This window comes from Sinocyclocheilus grahami, unplaced genomic scaffold, assembly GCF_001515645.1.
Source record: "Sinocyclocheilus grahami isolate Dianchi unplaced genomic scaffold, SAMN03320097.WGS_v1.1 scaffold23.1, whole genome shotgun sequence".
Taxonomy (NCBI): Eukaryota; Metazoa; Chordata; class Actinopteri; order Cypriniformes; family Cyprinidae; genus Sinocyclocheilus; species Sinocyclocheilus grahami.
Window position 1 is genome coordinate 1,942,106 of NW_015505202.1, and position 19,916 is coordinate 1,962,021.

At 37.4% G+C, this 19,916-nt stretch overlaps 2 protein-coding genes across 7 annotated transcripts; both read left to right on the forward strand.

Moving 5' to 3' along the window:
* Positions 1 to 541: 541 nt before the first annotated feature.
* Positions 542 to 7,975, forward strand: LOC107560906 (uncharacterized). 6 transcript variants are annotated; one of them, XM_016245215.1, is made up of 9 exons: positions 542 to 625; positions 1,020 to 2,968; positions 3,070 to 3,112; positions 5,042 to 5,197; positions 5,386 to 5,475; positions 7,061 to 7,105; positions 7,208 to 7,279; positions 7,399 to 7,466; positions 7,900 to 7,975. In XM_016245215.1, exons 2-8 carry the CDS (start codon positions 1,040 to 1,042, stop codon positions 7,464 to 7,466), a joined length of 2,403 nt encoding a protein of 800 aa, XP_016100701.1. In that variant the 5' UTR covers positions 542 to 625; positions 1,020 to 1,039; the 3' UTR covers positions 7,900 to 7,975. The 6 variants fall into 6 exon arrangements, with proteins under 6 accessions (XP_016100701.1, XP_016100685.1, XP_016100695.1 ...); XM_016245199.1 differs by having other exon boundaries at positions 7,043 to 7,105; positions 7,900 to 7,974; XM_016245209.1 differs by having other exon boundaries at positions 7,043 to 7,105; positions 7,399 to 7,470; positions 7,900 to 7,963.
* Positions 7,976 to 8,393: 418 nt separating this feature from the next.
* Positions 8,394 to 19,141, forward strand: slc7a3b (solute carrier family 7 member 3b). The gene is made up of 12 exons (XM_016245251.1): positions 8,394 to 8,509; positions 10,754 to 11,163; positions 11,482 to 11,643; positions 12,030 to 12,201; positions 12,680 to 12,798; positions 12,881 to 13,103; positions 13,504 to 13,643; positions 14,066 to 14,168; positions 15,249 to 15,481; positions 15,614 to 15,780; positions 15,886 to 15,994; positions 16,394 to 19,141. Exons 2-12 carry the CDS (start codon positions 10,794 to 10,796, stop codon positions 16,531 to 16,533), a joined length of 1,938 nt encoding a protein of 645 aa, XP_016100737.1. The 5' UTR covers positions 8,394 to 8,509; positions 10,754 to 10,793; the 3' UTR covers positions 16,534 to 19,141.
* The last annotated feature ends 775 nt before the right edge of the window (positions 19,142 to 19,916 follow it).

Below are 19,916 nucleotides of genomic sequence, written 5' to 3' on the forward strand. Positions count from 1 at the left end.
CTGGACAGAACAAGAGCTTGAACAAGGAGTTGTGAAGCATGTTCCGAAAGAAAGGGCCTGATCTTCTTGATGTTGAATAAAGCAAATCTGCAGGACCGGACAGTTTTAGCAATGTGGTCTGAGAAAGTAAGCTGATCATCAATCATAACTCCACGTTTTCTGGCTGATTTTGAAGGAGTTATGATTGATGTGCCTAAATATTATAAACAAATATTTCACTTCATATTCTATTGCAGATTTAAGTGTCCTCCCAGCCTCTTAATTTTCAAACGAAATGAATATTTGGAGAAGATACAGTGATCTATCTGAGCAAAAAGCTAAGGAAATTATATAAGATAAATATTTTATATCCTTTATGGTGCTCTACAACAATTAAAAATAATTTCATAATAATTACTTCATACTAGTTATTGGCGAAGTTATAGTAAATAATAAATATGGAAATAAATAATAATAATGATCGTTCTACGTGACTGCCAGCACTGGGGGGCGCTGTGATTTTTCTGACACCACACAGATCGTCGCTCTGATTGGTCGAGGACTGAGCGTGTCTCCCAATGACTAGAATGTCCCAGTTTTCAAATCGACTCGGAAATATCAAACACTCGGCCTGTTTAGATATCTGGTAAGAAGACGACAATGCTTCCTAAATATTATGATCTGTTTATTTGTCTAGAAATTGTATTAAGTGTGTTCTCGTAAATCGCTTAGTGCTTATTTTCCGTGCCAAGGGTTTTTGTGTTACCATAACAAAACATTCCTTGCAGTTGTCAGTCACAAAGTCTTTTCGTATTTGTGATCTGTTATGTAATGTTATACAACCAGCACTATTATCAGACATGTTTATATGACACATCTGGATTCTTCTATGCTAAATGTTTAAATTTAGACCAGTATTTAAGGAATTCAACCTGATGCTTCCTTTTGTAACACGTGTCATCCTTTGTGAGATGTGTGATTGCCAGTAAGTAGGTTTCAGGAAGCCACAAAAAAATTCATAGACTTTTTATTCCTTTCAGAGACCTGCCCTGCTATTGCAATGGAGAGCTTTCTAAGGCGGAAGCTTGCCCAGGCCGGTGGCAATGTATTGGGTGGATCGTCCCTTCAACAACCTGTCTCCTCTTACCAGTCTATCAAATTGCCAGATCTGTGTTCTAGTTTCTATTCAATTGCAGATGAACCTTTTCCCCAAGTGTCTGGATTTCTTGATGACACCGCCAGCCCGCCGATTCTTTCAAATGAAGCAGGAACTGTGTTGAATTCCCCTGCTTGCACGCCATCAGAAAATCAAACAAAAAATAAGGATGAAGGCATTTTAGCTCCAAGAAAAGAGGCTACCAATGACTCTGGTCTTAATTGCTCTCTTGGAGCGCACTGTCAGTTGGCAAATGGAAGCACGTCTACTAGATCACCACAGAATGAGAAAGACATTACCAGTGCAACAGCGGGCAAAGCAAATGGGGACTGCAATGATGCCACGGTATCCACTACATCTTTAGAGAAATCTGAATTCATGAGTGTTGAGTTGAAGAACAGCACATTTGATGTGACCCAAGACTCGAAAGAATGGTCTGACGCTGGTATTAATGCGACTGTTGATCTGCACAACATCAGAGAGAAGAACAACACTTTTGAGTCTCAAGAGCCAGAGGAGTCGTCCAACCCTAGTCTTAATTCAACAGTGGATCTTGATGTTCCTAATATAAAGACTGAGTCAGGAAACACCACTGTTGACCTGGTACAGTCACATGACCCTAAAGAGGGACCTGACACTGGGGTTAATGCAACTGTGGATATTCCTAATCTAGACCGCGCACACTCTAAAACCAGTTCATCTGTTGATAACAATGAACCATTAAACACTACTACAGAACAGCCAAATGAAAAACTTGAAGAAACTAAAGATATTCGGTCACAAGAAAAACTAGATCGTAGTTTTAACTCTACTGAGGCTGATAAAATAAAAAACACAGAGGAAACTGATTTAAAAGTCAATGTAACTGTTGATATTGTGGAGCAAATAGCCAGTGCTCCTCTTCAGCCCTCTGGTGAGGTTGAACAATCGAGCTCAGCTACTATAAAACCAGCTGAGACGACTAAACATAATACAACCACTGATCTTACTCACCCAGAAGTTACAGTTTTGAAGGACACCACTGTTGAAATTAAGCCCTCAAGCACAGAATTAGCTGACCAGGTTAATGATGCTTCTAACTCTGTAGGTATCACTAAACCAGCCTCTAACAGCAGAGAAACCGAAGTTGGGATAAGCACCACAGATTTTGTTTGCTCCGTAGATGCTCCTGATGATGCTTCTGAGCTTAAAGCAGAGGAGCCTCACGAAAAAAAAACATCAAGACTTGGCTTGGCGGATGCTGAGTCCATTCCCTCTTCTGATGTGGGAAATATCAGCAGAAACAGTATTTTTTGTTTGGATGATACACTGGATATGAAGACAAGCTTCCTGGTTACATCCACACCTATTGTTTTTGGAAAAGAATCCAGATTTGAGATACTGAGAGACGTGAAGCCCACACCTATGAGAAAGAGGCTGTGTGTGATCAACAGCATCGAGGCCCAGTCGAATGATGAGCTTGTTTGTGCTAGTAATCATGATGGAACTGATGCTGTGCAGGTGACTGAGCGCTCAAGCCAGAATCAGAAAGTCACTCACAGTACATCAGAACCAGCAAATGAGAACAAACCTCCCACAAAACCTCCAATCAAAAGACGGCTTCCTCAGCTTTCCTCTAAGCTGAGTTATCCCAAATCCAGTCTTCCTCCAAGGCCACAGTTGTCAATAAACTCCTTAGTAGCGATCAAACCAAAGACAATCCAAGGGCCGCCAGCCCCGCATCAGCCTGACACATCACCCACCACACTGCTTGGCAGCAGGAAGACTGTACAGATGAACAAGGGGAAGAACATCGCACCTGTCAAGAGCGCAGCATCAGCTAGCACTGTTAAGGTAGGAAACTCGATGCTTTATGTTGCTATAAAGCAGTCAGCTGCTTACAAACATTGGTCTTGTGTATGGTTAAAATGGATACTTTTTTTTATTGAAAACAGACCTCTATGGTTTCTTCTGTCACTGGATATAACTTCACTGCTGGTGAGTGGCTTATACACTTTTTTTAAACACATTTCATACATGTACATAATTATATTATTGTTCAAAAATTGAAGGTCAGTTTTTTTGTTTTTTGCACAAATTTAAAACGCTTTTATTCATTAAGGATGCCTTAATTGATCAAATGTGACAGTAAAGACGTGTAATGTTACAAAAGATTTCTATAAATGCTGTTCTTTTGAGCTTTCAATTTATTAAAAGAATTCTGATATTAAGTTTCCAAAAAAAAGATTTAAGCAGCACAAATTTTTTAAACATTGATAAAATATTAAGAAATTCTTGAGCACCAAATCAGCATATTATAATGATATTTGAAGGATGATGTGACACTGAAGTAATGACTGCTGAAAATTGCTTGTGTGTGTGTGTTGCCATCACACGAAAAGATAAAATGTTAAAGGGGTCATATGATGCGATTTTCATTTTTTCTGTTTAGTGTTACTAGCTCTTGGTGCATAAAGAAGATCTGTAAAGTTGCAAAGACTAAAGTTTCAAATCCAAAGAGATATTCTTTATAAAAGTTAAGAGTCAGCCACGCCTACCTAAAATGCTTCGTTCTAACATGCCCCCACATGTCTACGTCACTATGTGGGAAGATTTGCATAACGCCGCCCAAATGTTCACGCAAAGAAAGGAGTAACTTTTATTCTCGCTGTAGTATTGTTGCCGCTGCCGCCATGTCGTGAAGACGCTGTGTGCTTCGTTGTGAAAGCGAAACTACTTTGTTTGGTCTTCCAAAAGAGGACGATATCTGCTTCATCATGCCTAGAGCTGATCCGTGCTGGTCGCTGAGGAAATACATCAACTTCGCTCTGTGATTCGCCGGATCGGCTTTCACCATGGACAAAGTGGAGTCCAGCCCGGGATCGTCACATGTGGTTGCTGCAAGCCCACCGGTTGCTCCTTCGTCGAATCCGCCGGCCGCGCCGTTCTCAAGCCCCCAGCCGTTCCTCACTCTAGCCCGCCGTGTGTGACGCTGTGTTTCGTTGTGAAAGCGAAACTACTTTGTTTGGTCTTCCAAAAGAGGACACAACTAGAAATCAGTGGTTAAGTTGTATTTACAACACTGTTCCAGAACAGTTTAACCCAAATATCCAGATGTGTGCAGCACATTTTATGGAGGACTGTTTCCTGATCCTGGGAGAGTAGACTACAATGCCGGCTGTTCTGACTCTCAGACTGTAAGTACGTCTTCATTTAAAGGATTTGCCACTGACGATTCAAACGCGAGTTTTGAGCAGTGTAGAGTAGCGCTTGTTGTTTGTCATTTCTCGATCACAAATGCAGACATGATTTTATGTTTACACAGTATAAGTCATTATAATCCTTAATTATGTCCCCACTGGATGCAACAAATGCCTCGTTTATAATGGGTTTTCATGTTTTTGAATCGTCGCTCCAGCTGGACAGGGCATCACAGTATGGTAAGGGGCGTAACATTTCCGTCACAAGCTTGAGGTATTCGGGCAATCACAACGCACTGGATAGCTGGCCAATCAGAGCACACCTCGCTTTTCAGACCGATGAGCTTTGTAAAAATCGACGAAGGCACAGTATGTGGAAAATAATGTGTTTTTTGAACTTTAAACCGCATAAACACATTTCATTACACCAAATACACAAAATAATGTTATTTTTAGCAACGTCATATGACCCCTTTAAAGAATATTAAAAATAAAAACACTTGTTTTGTAATGATATTTCCTAATATTAAGGTTTTTACTGTATTTTTGATCAAAGCTGCCATGTTGAGCATAAAAGACGTAAAAACCCCAAAGTTTTGAACCGTAGTAATGTACATAACTTTTTTTTATATTACTAATGATAATATATATATATATATATATATATATATATATATATATATATTAAAATAAATGATGTATTCTGTAAGCTGTAATGTGGTTGCAGTTGCAAAACCTTCAGGCTCTGCTATACCACAAATGAAACCATCAGGACTACAGCCGCCATCCCGTAAAAGACTGGCTCTCAAGACACCTCAGACTACACGATCCTCTGTAGAAACCGTTCAGACTCGGCCTAGTAATAAACCGTCAGGATTACCAGGTACTTTTCAAAGTGATGGTTTTTCCTTGATGTGCGTCTTCAAATTTGGTTAATATCACATTTGCTGATTTCATATTTAATGCAACATTTATACCCAGTAAATACATAGACAAAATGATTATGTAAAAGAAGGGCTCTGATTTTATGTAATGCTTTGTCATTATTTCCTTTAATTTTATCTATGAAAGGTATGAGGACGAGGAATTCACTGCTTCCCAGTGTGGGCCAAAAGCATTTGAACAATGATGGTTTGCCTTCGGCAAAGAGAAAAAGAATTGGTGCGGTCATTTGTCCTTTTTTTTTTAAATTTACCTTTATTAATTAAAGGGATGCTAAGTGTATTAGTGAGTATTACTTGATAAATAACAGAAATATCTCTAATATTTTCAGATGGTCTGCAACACTTTTAAACCTCAAAATCTTTAATAAAAGCAAACTAAAAGCCAAACAAAAGTACTAATACAATACTTTTCTCTGGTGTATTCCCTCATGTGGTGGTGGGTTACAAGATAATACAGCATTAACTATTAATAGGAGTTATTGTATTTTGATAAAGACTAATTGTTTCATTTTTTATATTGCTTTGTACGATACCACTCAAAGGCTTTATTTTACCTTTTTAAAACTGTTTATTGTAAATGGCAATGTTTGTTTATTTAAAAATGATAAGATGTGGTGTTTAAAAAGCTTTGGGTGTATCAAAGCAATATTCTAGAATATTATAGTCTCTAAAATGTGGAAAATAGCCACCCTTTGCCTTAAGCAACATGGACAGATCTCAAAAAGGATATCTCCCAATATATCATTATTGCAAAAAATTGCATATTGTTGTATGAAGCCGCCAGGAAACTGGGCTAGAAAATTGAGTCATTAAACACAGCCTTGAACATTTCTTATTTGCATGATAGCTTCCTGTCTGACTAGCTGTAATCCAGACTGATTGATATCTTTGTGAAGTGCGCAGTAATAGCCTTGCTGAAAGGACTGGTGCATTTGGGAGCTTTTTGTCGAAGTCTTTTTAATTAATGGTTCTACGGGAGTTGTGTGTGCATGTCTCCCCATTGATTCTTTTCATTCGTTTTGAAATGGAGATTTTATAGGGCTGTTCAAACTCAATTATAGGCTGGTACATTGGCATCCATGGCACCATAAGAGAATGCACCATATTAATTATAGATGGAAAAAAAAAAATAATAATAAAAAATAAAGTATACAGCTAAAAAAAAAAATCCTCTTATTAAATATACACTACCAGTTGGGTTGCATTAAATTGGTCAAACATTATTACAGTTAAGAAATTATAAAATGTTGCAAAATTGCAAATTACTATTGGTTTCAAGTAAATTCTGTTATTCTGTTCATTAGGACCACATTGGGCACTTTTCATGGATCTTATGATCAAACTGTTCTGACCATCTCAAACATGGATTTATTGAACCTCTGAGAAGTCTGTTTCTCAAACTAGACCTTTAATGTACTTGTCGTCTGTTGTCCATCTCTCTCTCTCTCTGTCCTGGATTGAATAAGTTTGCTTTCTCCAAAGAGCCAATTAAGAGCCACTCTTAACTGTGCTAATATAAGATAAAAGTTTTCTCTTGTACCACAGGATTAGTTGGCACTGTTTTTAATAGATTGGAGTAAATGGTTTTTGTCATCACTGGTAAACATAAAACCATATATAATAATTTGCTGCATTTGTAATTATTATTATTTTCCCAATTACTCGCATATTGTTCAACAGAAATCTTGACTAGACTAAACCTTTGTAGCAAATGTGTTTGAAATATGATGGCTTTTTTATTTAACATTTCCGCTGTGACTTATTTCTTGTATTTGTGTCTATAGCACCCGCTCTGTCTACAGTAGAGAGTGATGCTGTGCATCCAGCTGAAGGATCACATGAAGCAGGTGAATTTAGATGGTTGTTATCATCTTAGAGAGCATGCAGTACATTTTCTAATTCAGTGTCTAATATTTTCAAACCTGTCAATCTTTTTAACCCCCACCCAGGTTGTGTTAATTGCTTACAACACCAAGAAAAACTTGAGAGGGTCATTCAAAAACTAATGGGTTTGCGTTCAGGTATCTTAAGTTTTCATGTTTAGTATTTTTCTCTGATAACTTTACTCTCTTTGTTCATTTCATTCTGAAATAATGTTTTGGTTTTGTTATATTTTGCATACTTTTATTATCTTTTATAGAGTGTAAAAACTGGGGACCATTGCACGAAAAACTTGAGAAGTGCGTAGGGGAACTGAAGAGAATTTAAGTTGGTATTGAATGCCTTTACACAATTTATTTCTAGAATGTTTTGTTTTTTGAGAAATTTCTTTAAATTTGAGTGTTGATATATCATGTTAAATCTTCTATGTTTGAGTTAATTGCACAGATAATTATCAATATAAATTAGGGATGCACGATATATCGGCCACCATATCGGTATCGGCCCATATCGGCTCATTTTTTCTGTTATCGGTATCGGCCTGATAAGAAAATTTGGCCGATATCTTAAAGCCGATAAATAATGCATTATTTCCTTCAGAGACACTTCAGATGCGCGCTGTTCGTTTGCAGCCTTTTGTGCAATTGTACATTGTAATATTGTGTTTATTTGATGTATATCTGATTGTATTATGCTGTAAGTAGAAGCAGAATTGTATACCTCTGCCTGATTCTCTCTCTCTTCTCTCTCCCACAATTAGAGAAAAGAAGAGAAGTGACACGGAAAGTTTTAATTTTCGAACAGTTGTAAAATTTCTATGCAGTTGAATGCATTTTTATATGCTTCTAAAAAAAAATGTGAGTTTGTTAATAAAATGTAACTCGATCTAATTTATTTTGATGCTAATGTTTCTACATTATCTGCTTTAAGTGTCTCAGGTTTCCCTAATAAATTACAATATCATTTACAGTATGCTTTATGGTTCGTTTTGAGAGCATGGCAGAAGATTCCTGTTTTACATGTTCCTTTCTAAGACGCTGATCATTGTGTCATCTTGTGTTTTTACAACAAGATGCAGCCAGATCAAGATTTTCAAAAATACAAGAAAAGCCATTTCGCTCGCTCGAAACAATTCCTGTCGTCAATGGCATCACGCTCTACTACGATTGGGTTTGCTCGACGTCAGAAGAAACCCGACCCCGAGGGGAAAGAACAATGTTTCCTTAAAAGGATTACCGGATGAGTGTTATACAGCAGGTCCTGTTCTACTGCTCGAGTTTGTAGACTGCTCCCCGCGCTCCGCGCATCGTCTGTCCGTCTCGTCTGTCTGTCTGACCCGCTGGATACTCGGTACATCGTCTCAACAGAGGGTAACTACCTATTATCGATTATTCTTATGGTACTCCATTCTTAATCTGAAAAAAAGTGAGTATGAGTATTATTCGTTAACTAAACCATCTGAATTCGGTTTTCTCTCGTGAGCGGAAATTCCATGTTTATCATTACATTCATCCTCGTGTTAGAAATGGCGCGCGTGCCTATGTATCTTTAGATGTTACATGTGCGCTACTTTATTATTATCATTTATTTAGTCGGCATATGTATATAAACAATTTACATAAACTCGGATTGTTTTAAATGTAATAATCACATTAGCAAAATGCATTATAATTATACCATAATAATACTGAAATATATGCCTATATCTTTGTTTTTGCAAATGACAAAAATTATGCTCCCATCATGTGGGCAGGTTTTCAGGTGCAGCTTCATTTTGAACATGGTTTTTATGAGTTTAAATAAATCACCAAGCTGAACACATCACTACATTGGAATGTAGCTCAAAGCCTGTGTGTCTGTATCATGCCTCTCTCAAAAACAATAGCATCATGAACAGGCTACAGAAAGAATGTTGAGCTCTAAAATAGTTTAATTAAGCCACATTGAAATTCCATTGCTGTAAATGTAGGTGTGCTATAACAGGTGCTGCTGGTCCATTCTAGTTGAATAGCAAACTAGACACTGTCAAGCCTACAGTGTTATATACACGGTATTATATAACAGGAATACTTAAGCAGAGTTTTAATTTGATACAAAAAAAAAAAAGGCTCTTGGCCACTTTTGGTTCAAGAATGTGGGCTGCAAGTGCTTTGAAGGATCATCTTCAAATATATGAATCTGATTCTCAAACAATCAAACTCCGTAGGGTGAAGCAGGTTGCCAGCAAGGATGACAGACACTTGACCTGTGAATTCACACTGTCCAAACCTTTTAGCTTATTGCTTGAAATGGTTTCTTTTACCAGAGCTTAGTGCATGACTGCTGCTCTTTCCTTTAACAGGAAGTGTTATTTAATGTAACATGTGCGAGTCTGATGTACTGGGACATAATGAATAATATATCCCCTAAACATGTTTATTCGGTCATATCAGTGTCTGAGGCAACACCTTTTAACTGGTTTTACTGATAATCATCACAGTATTTTACAATAACAATCCACTACCTAACATATTTAACCACCATTTTCATGGACTAGATTTTAGTTTGCTTTGTTCTAAAGTTAGTGATTTTTTTTTTTATGCTACTAATTTTATACAATACCCTTAGAAGGAAGTAAATGTTTTCCGAGAAAGAGAGGTCCTCTACTGAGCAGTTTTACCGTAAGACTTTATTTTTAGACAGTCTTCCTCATTTCATTTTTTTGAAGGAGGATGTTTTGAAATCTAGGAATGTGGTAAAAATACTTAAGGGCCAGAGGTTTTCTGCTAGATAATGGTGTACACAGGTGCGGGTTTACTTCTAGTGTGATCTAGTTAGTGGCATAGACTGGATCTGATCAAACATGTATGACTAGTCAAGCTGCTGGACAGAAACCACACAAGAAACCCATTCCTGCATTGCTCTATTTCTCAGTGAAAAGTATGCAGCGGGTCAGACTGCGACTATTAACAGCCGTTAATATTTGCATTATGTAAATGGTGTATTCAAATGTCTGACCTTTTTAAATATTCACCAATCTGCATTCAGAGGGTGAGTTACCTCTGTATACTTTCTTTTTTTGTTAAATGTCTGCTGTTTTTTTTCTCTTTGACCTCAGACGTAGTGCTTTTCCCATTTCACCCTGTTCTTTTCATCTAGCCAGTAAATTGTGATGAATCAGTTTGGTCTTACCTGAAAATTGTTTCCATCCACACCAATGCCAGTGCTCTTTATCTAGGTTTTGGAGCTGTTGTACTTTATGAATTATGACTCCGTAATGAACGGCCAAACCTCTTGGATATTAATCTTACTAATTTTCCTGATGAATTGAACTGCCCTGTGGTCTGCAGGTGTGGTGGATAACAGCCGCCTTTTTATATGCCCTTTACATGAAATTACTTGTATAAAGAGCCTTTCACAAAATTAGCCTTAGGAGTTCACTTTGTAGTGTTTATTTCAGGTCAAGACAAACATGTAAAAATGTCTGGTCCTTTTGAGCTTTAGGTTAATTTTCCTCAAAATGAACATCTAAATCAGGCCACTCATTTTTTGACCTAATTAGCAAAAAAGGCAGCATTTTCTCACTTTTTTTATAAAACAATTATATATATATATATATTTCTCTTCTCCTTTAGTGCCTTCAGCTTTATCCCAGTCTCCTCAACGTTATCCATCATGGCTGAGAATAAACTGGCCTCCTTTGGGAAGATGCTGCTGAGGCGTCGCTTGCTGGACACTTCTCAGGACGAAACCCGCTTCGCTCGCTGTCTCACCACTCTTGACCTCATAGCCCTCGGGGTGGGGGCGACACTGGGTGCAGGTGTCTACGTTCTGGCTGGGGAAGTGGCCCGAGAGAAGGCTGGACCTGCCATCGTGCTGTCTTTCCTAATTGCTGCCTTTTCCTCTGTTCTCGCTGGTTTGTGCTACGCTGAATTTGGCGCACGTGTTCCCAAGACAGGATCCGCTTACCTATACAGCTACGTGACAGTAGGTGAAATATGGGCCTTCATCACGGGATGGAACCTCATTCTGTCATACGTGATTGGTGAGTGTGTAGATATTATCTTTAGAAACTAGATTAATATGTGACTTTAATTTGGAATGAAAATACTTTTTCCCTTTTGAATCCAAATATACTAATTAATCATCAGCTTTTCCACAAGTTAGTTCAGAATGCGAGCCCAAGAGTTTGACCAATTATATGTGATTACGAATGAGCTGAAGTGGTTTTGAAACTGTATGACGTGTTTACTACTCTAGCCCGAAGGTCCCTTGAGCAGCTGCTTAAGTTTAACATAATAAGTGGACGTTCTGAAGTCTTTTGTATCTACTCGTGTCATTTGTCCTTTTCTCCATTTCACAGGCACAGCTAGTGTGGCACGGGCTTGGAGCTCAACGTTTGACAATCTAGTGAACAAAACCATCTCTGACTTTTTCACTGATTCCATGTCATTTCCATACACTGGAAAAGTGTTAGCGGAATATCCAGATGTGTTTGCCCTCATCCTGGTCATGTTGCTCACTGGTGAGAACCTTTTTCTCTCTAAGAATCACTCAACGGTAATGTGATGATGCCAGTTACTTCTCAGTTGGCACAAAGTGTTTCCAAAGTCAAGATCTTGGATTATTCCAATAAGCCAGTGGATCTTTGTTCCAGAATGATGATTCTTGACTCACTACTTATCTGACTACTGGCTTTTGGTAGTGTGTTTCTGGCAGTGGTGCCAAAAGAGAAAAGGTTCTTTGGTTCTACCACACCAGCTACACTAAAGCAATTAAATAATTTTAAATGGTCCACTTTATCAATGTACCCATTAGTCATAGGACTGTTTCTCACACTTTCTTTTCACCATTGCCATGCAAAAGACCATAATGAATTGAATTCGCTACTTCTCACCTCCCACGCTACAGGATTATTGGCATTTGGAGTGAGTGAGTCTGCTCTTGTCAGCAAGATCTTCACAGGAATCAACCTGGTGGTTCTGATATTTGTCATCATATCGGGCTTTGTGAAAGGTGACACTGCCAACTGGAACCTCACTGTGGAGGACTACATTAACAGCACAAACAACTATAATGCAAAGTAAGTCACACTGCCTCAACATTTAGATGGAGGCATAGCAATAGAAATTAAGAAAATACAATTTAAGAGCGTAAATGAAATGCAATCAGTTGGGTCAGTAGCATAATTACTGATTACAGGTATACAACTAAATTGCAAGAAAGATAGATTTGATAAGATAAAAATTACAATTAATTAATGAATATTAAAAATTAAGGGTAGTGTAAACAAAAAATTATATATTTTTAATTGAATACATATAATAGAATGTATATATATATTACTTAAATTAATATAATAGTAAGCATAAAAAAGAAGTTACATAAAAGTAAATGAATGAAATAAAGTTAAAACACGGTCTTATTTACATATAATCAACATACATATATATATATATATATATATATATATATGAAATTATAAAAAATAAATGCACACACATGTATGTATGAATGTATATGCATTGTAAATTTGAATTTTGAAAACTCTCACATCTTAGGATCATTGAAAAAGAGTTCGGCTCAGGTGGCTTTGCACCATTTGGCTTGGGTGGAATCCTTACTGGTGCTGCTACATGCTTCTATGCATTTGTGGGTTTTGACTGCATCGCAACCACAAGTAAGTTCCGAAAAACATGTTGTGAAAACCAGTATGTCCTACTTTTAGAACCAAACTCACCTCAGCTCTGGTGATTTCTTAGGTGAGGAGGCCAAAAACCCCATGCGTTCCATCCCGATCAGCATAGTGGCCTCTTTGCTCATCTGCTTTTTTGCCTACTTCGGAGTGTCGGCAGCGCTCACACTCATGATGCCCTATTACAAGCTGGATGTTCAAAGTCCGCTTCCAGAGGCCTTTCAATATGTGCACTGGGACCCTGCTCGCTATATTGTGGCGGTGGGGTCTCTGTGTGCCCTTTCCACCAGGTACGTTTATTGACATTGGCTTAAAGTTATTTTAGTATTATTGAGACACTATTATAGTTTTTGTTAATTGTTTAACAGTTGTTTTGAATTAGATTTTTAAATTTTATCTGCTTTCATGTCTGTTTTAATATTTTTGTTGTTGTTTTTGTCATTTGTATTAGTGTTTGTTGTTTTTAAATGTGTATATAGTTTTTATTAATGTTTTTACATTTTAGTTTGGTTATTTTACTACATCGTCAAACTAAATGAAAATGAGAAATGTAGCCTTGGAAACTAGTTGAAAGTTGTTGTTTTTTTTCAGTTAACATTTATTTCAATTAATGAAAATGTTTTAGTTAACTATAGTAACCCTGCTTAAAGTCAACAAGTGATGACAATTTATTTTTTTTATGTTCTTCAGCTTGTTGGGCTCCATGTTCCCTATGCCTCGTGTGATTTATGCCATGGCTGAGGATGGTCTGCTCTTTCGCTCCCTCTCCCGCATGCACAAGAAAACCAAGACACCTGTGCTGGCCACCGTTGTGTCTGGCATCGTAGCAGGTAAGACTGTACTTTTATTCATGTAATGACTGTCAACTGATGATGTGACTTTTAATAATTGTGACTAAAGACCCGTTCACACGAAGCACGATAAAGATATAGTTCTAAAAATCGTTCTCAATATTAAATAATAGCAGAGTCCACACTACAACTACAATGATAAAGGCACAGAGAAACAATATTGTTGGAATCATTTTCAGAACGATTTTTTCCAGCTGATGAATGATACAAACATTGACAGCCAATCAGAATCCATCCTGCTATAACAAGCTCGAGAATTTAAAGCAGCAGACGCGCAAGCGCTTGGAATAAACGGACGATATTGTCCGCTGGTGTGGACGCTAATATCGTTATCTTTATAGTTATCGTTTTCGGTTTGAATGGGGCTTAACTGTAGAATCTCGTTAATTTCCTCCCTGTAGCTCTGATGGCCTTCCTGTTTGATCTCGCCGCATTAGTGGACTTGATGTCGATTGGGACCCTGCTGGCATACACTCTAGTTGCTGTGTGCGTACTCATTCTCCGGTGAGTATATACACATACACAAAGGTTCAAAAGTCGGTGGATTTTTGAAAGAAATTAATACTTTTATGCAGCAAGGTCACAAATTGATCAAAAGTGACAGTAAAGACATTCATAATGTTACAGAATATTTCTGTTTCAAATAAATATATAATATCTACAGTGGGTACGGAAAGTATTCAGACCCCCTTAAATTTTTCACTCTTTGTTAAATAATAATATAGATAAATAATAAATATATAAATTCTATTTATCAAAAATTTAAAGGGGTCATATGATGTTGCTAAAAAGAACATTATTTTGTGTATTTGGTGTAAGGAAATGTGTTTATGCGGTTTAAGGTAAAAAAAAAACATTATTTTCCACACACTGAATTAGATTTCTAGTCGTGTCCTCTTTTGGAAGGCCAAACAAAGTAGTTACACTTTCACAACGAAACACATGGTGGGCTTGAGTGAGCGGAGGGTGGCAGACTTGAGAACGGCGCGGCCGGCGGATTCGACGAAGGAGCAGCCGGCGGGCTTGCGACAACCACATGTGACGACCCCGGGCTGGACTCCGCTATTTCCTCAGCAAACAGCACTGATCAGCTCCAGGCATGACGAAGCGGATATCGTCCTCTTTTGGAAGACCAAACAAAGTAGTTTCGCTTTCACAACTAAACACACAGCGCCTTCACGACATGGCGGCAGCAACAATACTACAGCGAGAATAAAAGTTACACCTTCTTTCTTTGCGTGAACATTTGGGCGGCGTTATGCAAATCTTCCCACATCGTGACGTAGACATGTGGGGGCGTGTTAGAACGAGCCGTTTTAGGTAGGCGTGGTTAACTCTTAACTTTTATAAAGAATATCTCTTTGGATTTGAGACTTTAGTCTTTGCAACTTTACAGATCTTCTTTATGCACCAAGAGCTTATAACACTCCAAAGAGAAAGGAAAATTTGAAATTGCATCATATGACCCCTTTAAAAGCAGCTTGCCCTTTTTTTTTTTACATTGATGGTGAAAAGAATTGTTTCTTGAGCAGCAATCAGCAATTTTTTTAAATCAGTTTCATTTTTTTTTATTTTTATCTACAGGTACCAGCCAGGCAGTATTGGCTCCAGTGGTGCTAATGAGAAGTCAATGGAACTACAGAGGCTGGAGGCTAAAGGAGGCATGGCAGATGTGGATAGCGGGGATGAGTACGACCAGGAGCTGGAGACAACACCCCTTAAGGAGAGGTTTTCCATCAGGATGCTGGTGCAACCCATCTGTGATGTACCCACCAAGATTTCAGGCATCATTGTTTACTCTGCAACTGGCACCATATGTAAGTGTTTTCATTAACCCAGTTTATGATCTACCTTTTTTGCTGCAACATGTAGCTGTAATGTAGAGCTCAGGGAAATGTAAACAGTATGTAGTGAACAGGCAGATAACATTCCTCTCTTTTTCTGTTCAGCTGTGTTGTTCACTCTGCTATGTGTGGTGCTGGCAGTGTACGGAGAGCAGGTGGGGAAGGGCAGCCCTCTTTACATCACTTTGGTTGTTCTCCTGTCTGTTCTGTCTTCTGTCTGCATCTTCATCATCTGGCGACAGCCCCAGAGTAAAGAGGTTCTCACTTTCAAGGTACAGACGTAATTTACAAAGCTACGTTATTATCCTTGTGCTTTGTTAAATTGAGAACGTCGGATCTTTAGGTGGTTATAATAATCCTCTCTCAACATTTTGTAGGTGCCTTTGCTCCCCATTCTGCCATTGGTCAGTATCTTTGTAAATATTTACCTCATGATGCAATTGGATGGACCTACATGGGTTCGTTTCGCAGTATGGATGGTTATTGGTAAGTTATAGCATGTGAAATCATGTTGTCATGTAACTGTGTGTTAAATGTATGCTACCATTCAAAAGTCTGGGGTTAGTAAGAAAGAAATTCAGTGACACTGAAGACTGGAGTAATGATGCAGAAAATTCAGCGTTGCATCACAGGAATAAATTACATTTTAAAATGTATTGACATAGAAAACCTTTATATTTTAAATTGTAATAGTATTTCATGATATTACTGTTTTTATTGTATTTTTGATCAGCTTTGGTGAGCATAAGAGACTTCAAAAGCATAAAAAATTGTACCAACCCCAAACATTTGTACAGTAGTGTAGTTATACGCTATCATGGGTGTTTTTTAGTTTTTCATTGTACTGTGCTTGAAAGGTTGACTTCATACCTTTGTCTCTCTTAGGTTTTATTATTTATTTTGCATATGGAATAAAGCACAGCTCTGAGGGAAAAAACAATTCCCCAGAAAAATTTGAGCCAATTTTCCAAGGAAAGAAACCAATCTACCTGACTGAAGATGAGAGTGAGGGGACCACACCTTAAGAAGAGCAGCTGGATTGGTATGGCAGCCACATTACAACCGGTTTTGTAAATGGCTGCAGTTTCACTTTTGCACCTTATAATTCTTCTGAAGTCTGCATTGAAAACTGACAAAAATGGCTTCACTCAACCATTTTTATTCAGTAGGTAAACTGTGTATTTCTTGCTAATCGTTTACCTTGTGTCAGTGTATAATGGTTCTGTAACAGTGCTACTTATGTATGTCTAGGCTTCATTATGAAAAATAATTCTGTCTAGTCCTCCATGTGCTTTGTATGCACATGTTGACAGATCAGAGATGGGGCAGAACTGTTACGCTTGAAAAAATGTTTGTGAACAGGGTGTCTCTGCCTGTGGGTGGTCATTTAGTGTGACTTCTTTCTCTCTCAGTGAATGGGAATGTTATTCATAGGCTTTGTTTAAACAGGCAGCAAAAATCTCATTGGGCGTAGCCAACTCAAGTTTTTATTTTTTTATTATTTATGACATGACATTTGTTTAATGTCCTTCATGTCCACATTTACTCGTATATCACACTGTCACATTCACTATGTAGTAAATGTGGCCATGAAGGACGTCCACAACCACATTTACTGTGGACACACATACTGTGGACCTCAGCCACATTTACTCATATATCACACTGTCACATTCACCATGTAGTAAATGAGTCCCTTTCCATTATGCTGGCACTTACATCATTACTATAGTATCCAGTTTAGGCAAACAGATCAGAATTCATCCTTTGCAAAATGATAGTGAGCACAGTCAGAAAATTCACATTTAAAGACCAAATTAGATTTGTGTGCTGTGTGAACAAACCCAATATATTTTTATTGGACCAGAGAGAACTGAGAGAGTGTAAAATAGCATGTGCATTATTGTTTTGAAATCAAAACGCCCTTGTAGTACTTAATTTTATAAACTTGACATGATTGGGGAAAGTGATACATGAAAAATATTTTTAAAACTATCTTGGATTTTGTCAGTAGTTTTCTATTTGTAAAAGTATGTTCTTGTATATTTTTGTAAATGTATTTATGTACCAGCGGGAGGAAAATGTATTTATTGTTAATGTTACTGTAATATGTTTGACATATTTTTGGCTTCTTTAGTACCAACAATACATTTTGGCACAGTTTTCTCTACTGAGCTGTACATATTTGGGATGTAAAATAGGAAACCCTCATTGTCTTAAATGTGCTTAATAGCAGAAACAGACATTCCTTATTGTCTTTTTCTGGAAAGGAGTCTTGTTTTTTTACTTGCGTAACAAAATTAGTACTTCTTTCATTTTGAGCATCAGCATCTAAGTGCTCTTATTTTTCACACAATTTTTTCCCATTCTAATTATCTTCTTAAGATGACATAGTTTATGCTGTTTTCATAATGTTTTTTGTAAAAACATTGCAATGTACATGCTTTTTTCTTTAAGGAAAAGTAGATTTGATGGTGGAGATTATGGAGATTTGTGACTTTGGTGGCTTTTTCCGTATGCTGCTGAGATATGGTATATGTTATTGACATGAACCGAGTAATTTATGGCACTTTACACTAAACAGAGTTATTTGTACAGTTTATTTTCCAAAAAGCATTACCGTTTGCTGCAAATATTGTAACTTTTAAGCCTGTTTTACAATTAATGTTTACACAATGCTGCTGTGTAGTTGAGCTGGAACTGTTTGTTCCAGTTTATTGAAAATCATATCTGTTACAAAGTTGAGAGTCGGTAGTATTCACTTTGAAGAGACATTCTCCTCTTATAATACAGACCCTAATGGGTATTACTGTAGCCTACATTTCCTCAGAAGTGATGGCTTTTCATGACTCAATGCTGTGACTAGCTTTTTCTCACTCTTTCAGAGGTATAGAGCTGTTCGGTTTGAAGTCCTAAATCCTGGAAAAGAATTTTACAGGCATGTATTCCCTCTGGCATTCCTATGGGAATTTTTGATTGAGTAAAATAAGGTCTGTTGTTTACATTACTTGTTAGCTCAGGTTAATTAAATAATATTAAAGGAACTCATTTCATTGTTGGTTTATGCTAATGCTTCGTTAACGAATATGAATAAGTGGAACCTTACTTGGAAAGTTACCACATAAATAATACCTAAAATTTGAGAGAAATATATTTTTTAAAAATAGAACTTGCTTAACAAGCTTCTGGATTGGCTTACAAATTGACATGATGACTGAATAGCTCTATTGGTGTGTATACTGTAATATAACAGACATTACTGTTTACTGTGTTGTAAGACTTGTTGTTTAATATCCATGTATATATTTGCTCTTTAAAGCTGAAGTGTGAAATTTCTGTGCCACTGATGTCACCCAATGGAATTGCAAAAATAGTTTTTGTTTTCACAAAATGCTCCCAGATAGTCCCACCCCAAACTCGCACCATTGGTTGAGCCAGTGTTGCTGTGTTGGGCTTGATTGGATGCTTAAACGTGGATTTGGGTAATGGCTGACTTTTACTTGTATCTGCATATTAAGATGAGATAGAAGAAAGTATTTTAACTTTAAAACAAATTACACACTTCAGCTTTCCTATGTAAATAGCCTACTTAATGTGCCTTTATTATGTGCTATGCTGTCATCAAATAAACATGCCAAGTATTGTCATTCAGTTGTGCATAGCCTTCTTTTAGAATGAAAGAAAAAAGGAAGATTTTTTTAATTGAATTAAATTCTATAAGGATTTTCATATGGAAGAGATATTCCAATTTATCATCCTAAATTTTGAATTTGATTGCATGTTTAACCTATTGACATGAGGAAGTTAAACATTTATGTTTTAAAATATTTTATATTTATTACTTTTTATCTATAGAAAGGAAAACCCACATTCCTTTCACACAGCATGTGAAATGACTGCCGTTCTGCAAGGTGCGATCAAAATGGAGAATTGCCTCAAACCTACAAGTCCCAGAAAGCCTTGCGCGCAGTTTCCTGCATATATGGCCAGCTGACTTCCGGTGTCTTTAAATTCTCAGCCATTAATCTGCTCGAACGCTGCGAGCGAGTTTAGCCAGATCTGATCTGATTGAACGATGGATATACCCATCAGCTAGTGTTTGAGAAAAGCCCTGGACCATCAAACGACCGCTCTGGATCTGATAGCCGCCTGTGACTCGATCGAAACGGTCGTTTTAGTTCCTCTTTATTTTGCCGCAGTCAGAAATTATTCCAGCTCAAGGCCAGCGGTCGCGCGCACTGTTTCTCTGCTCCTACAGCCTTTCACAGCTCTTCGCCTCATAAACTAGACACATCTCTTGTTTAATGGTATGTGTATCATCGTTTTGATGCTTCTTTGATTTTGGATATTTTATATTTTTTCCTGCTGAACAGTCGAGGTCATCCTGGTTTGGTGTCTGATTTGATTT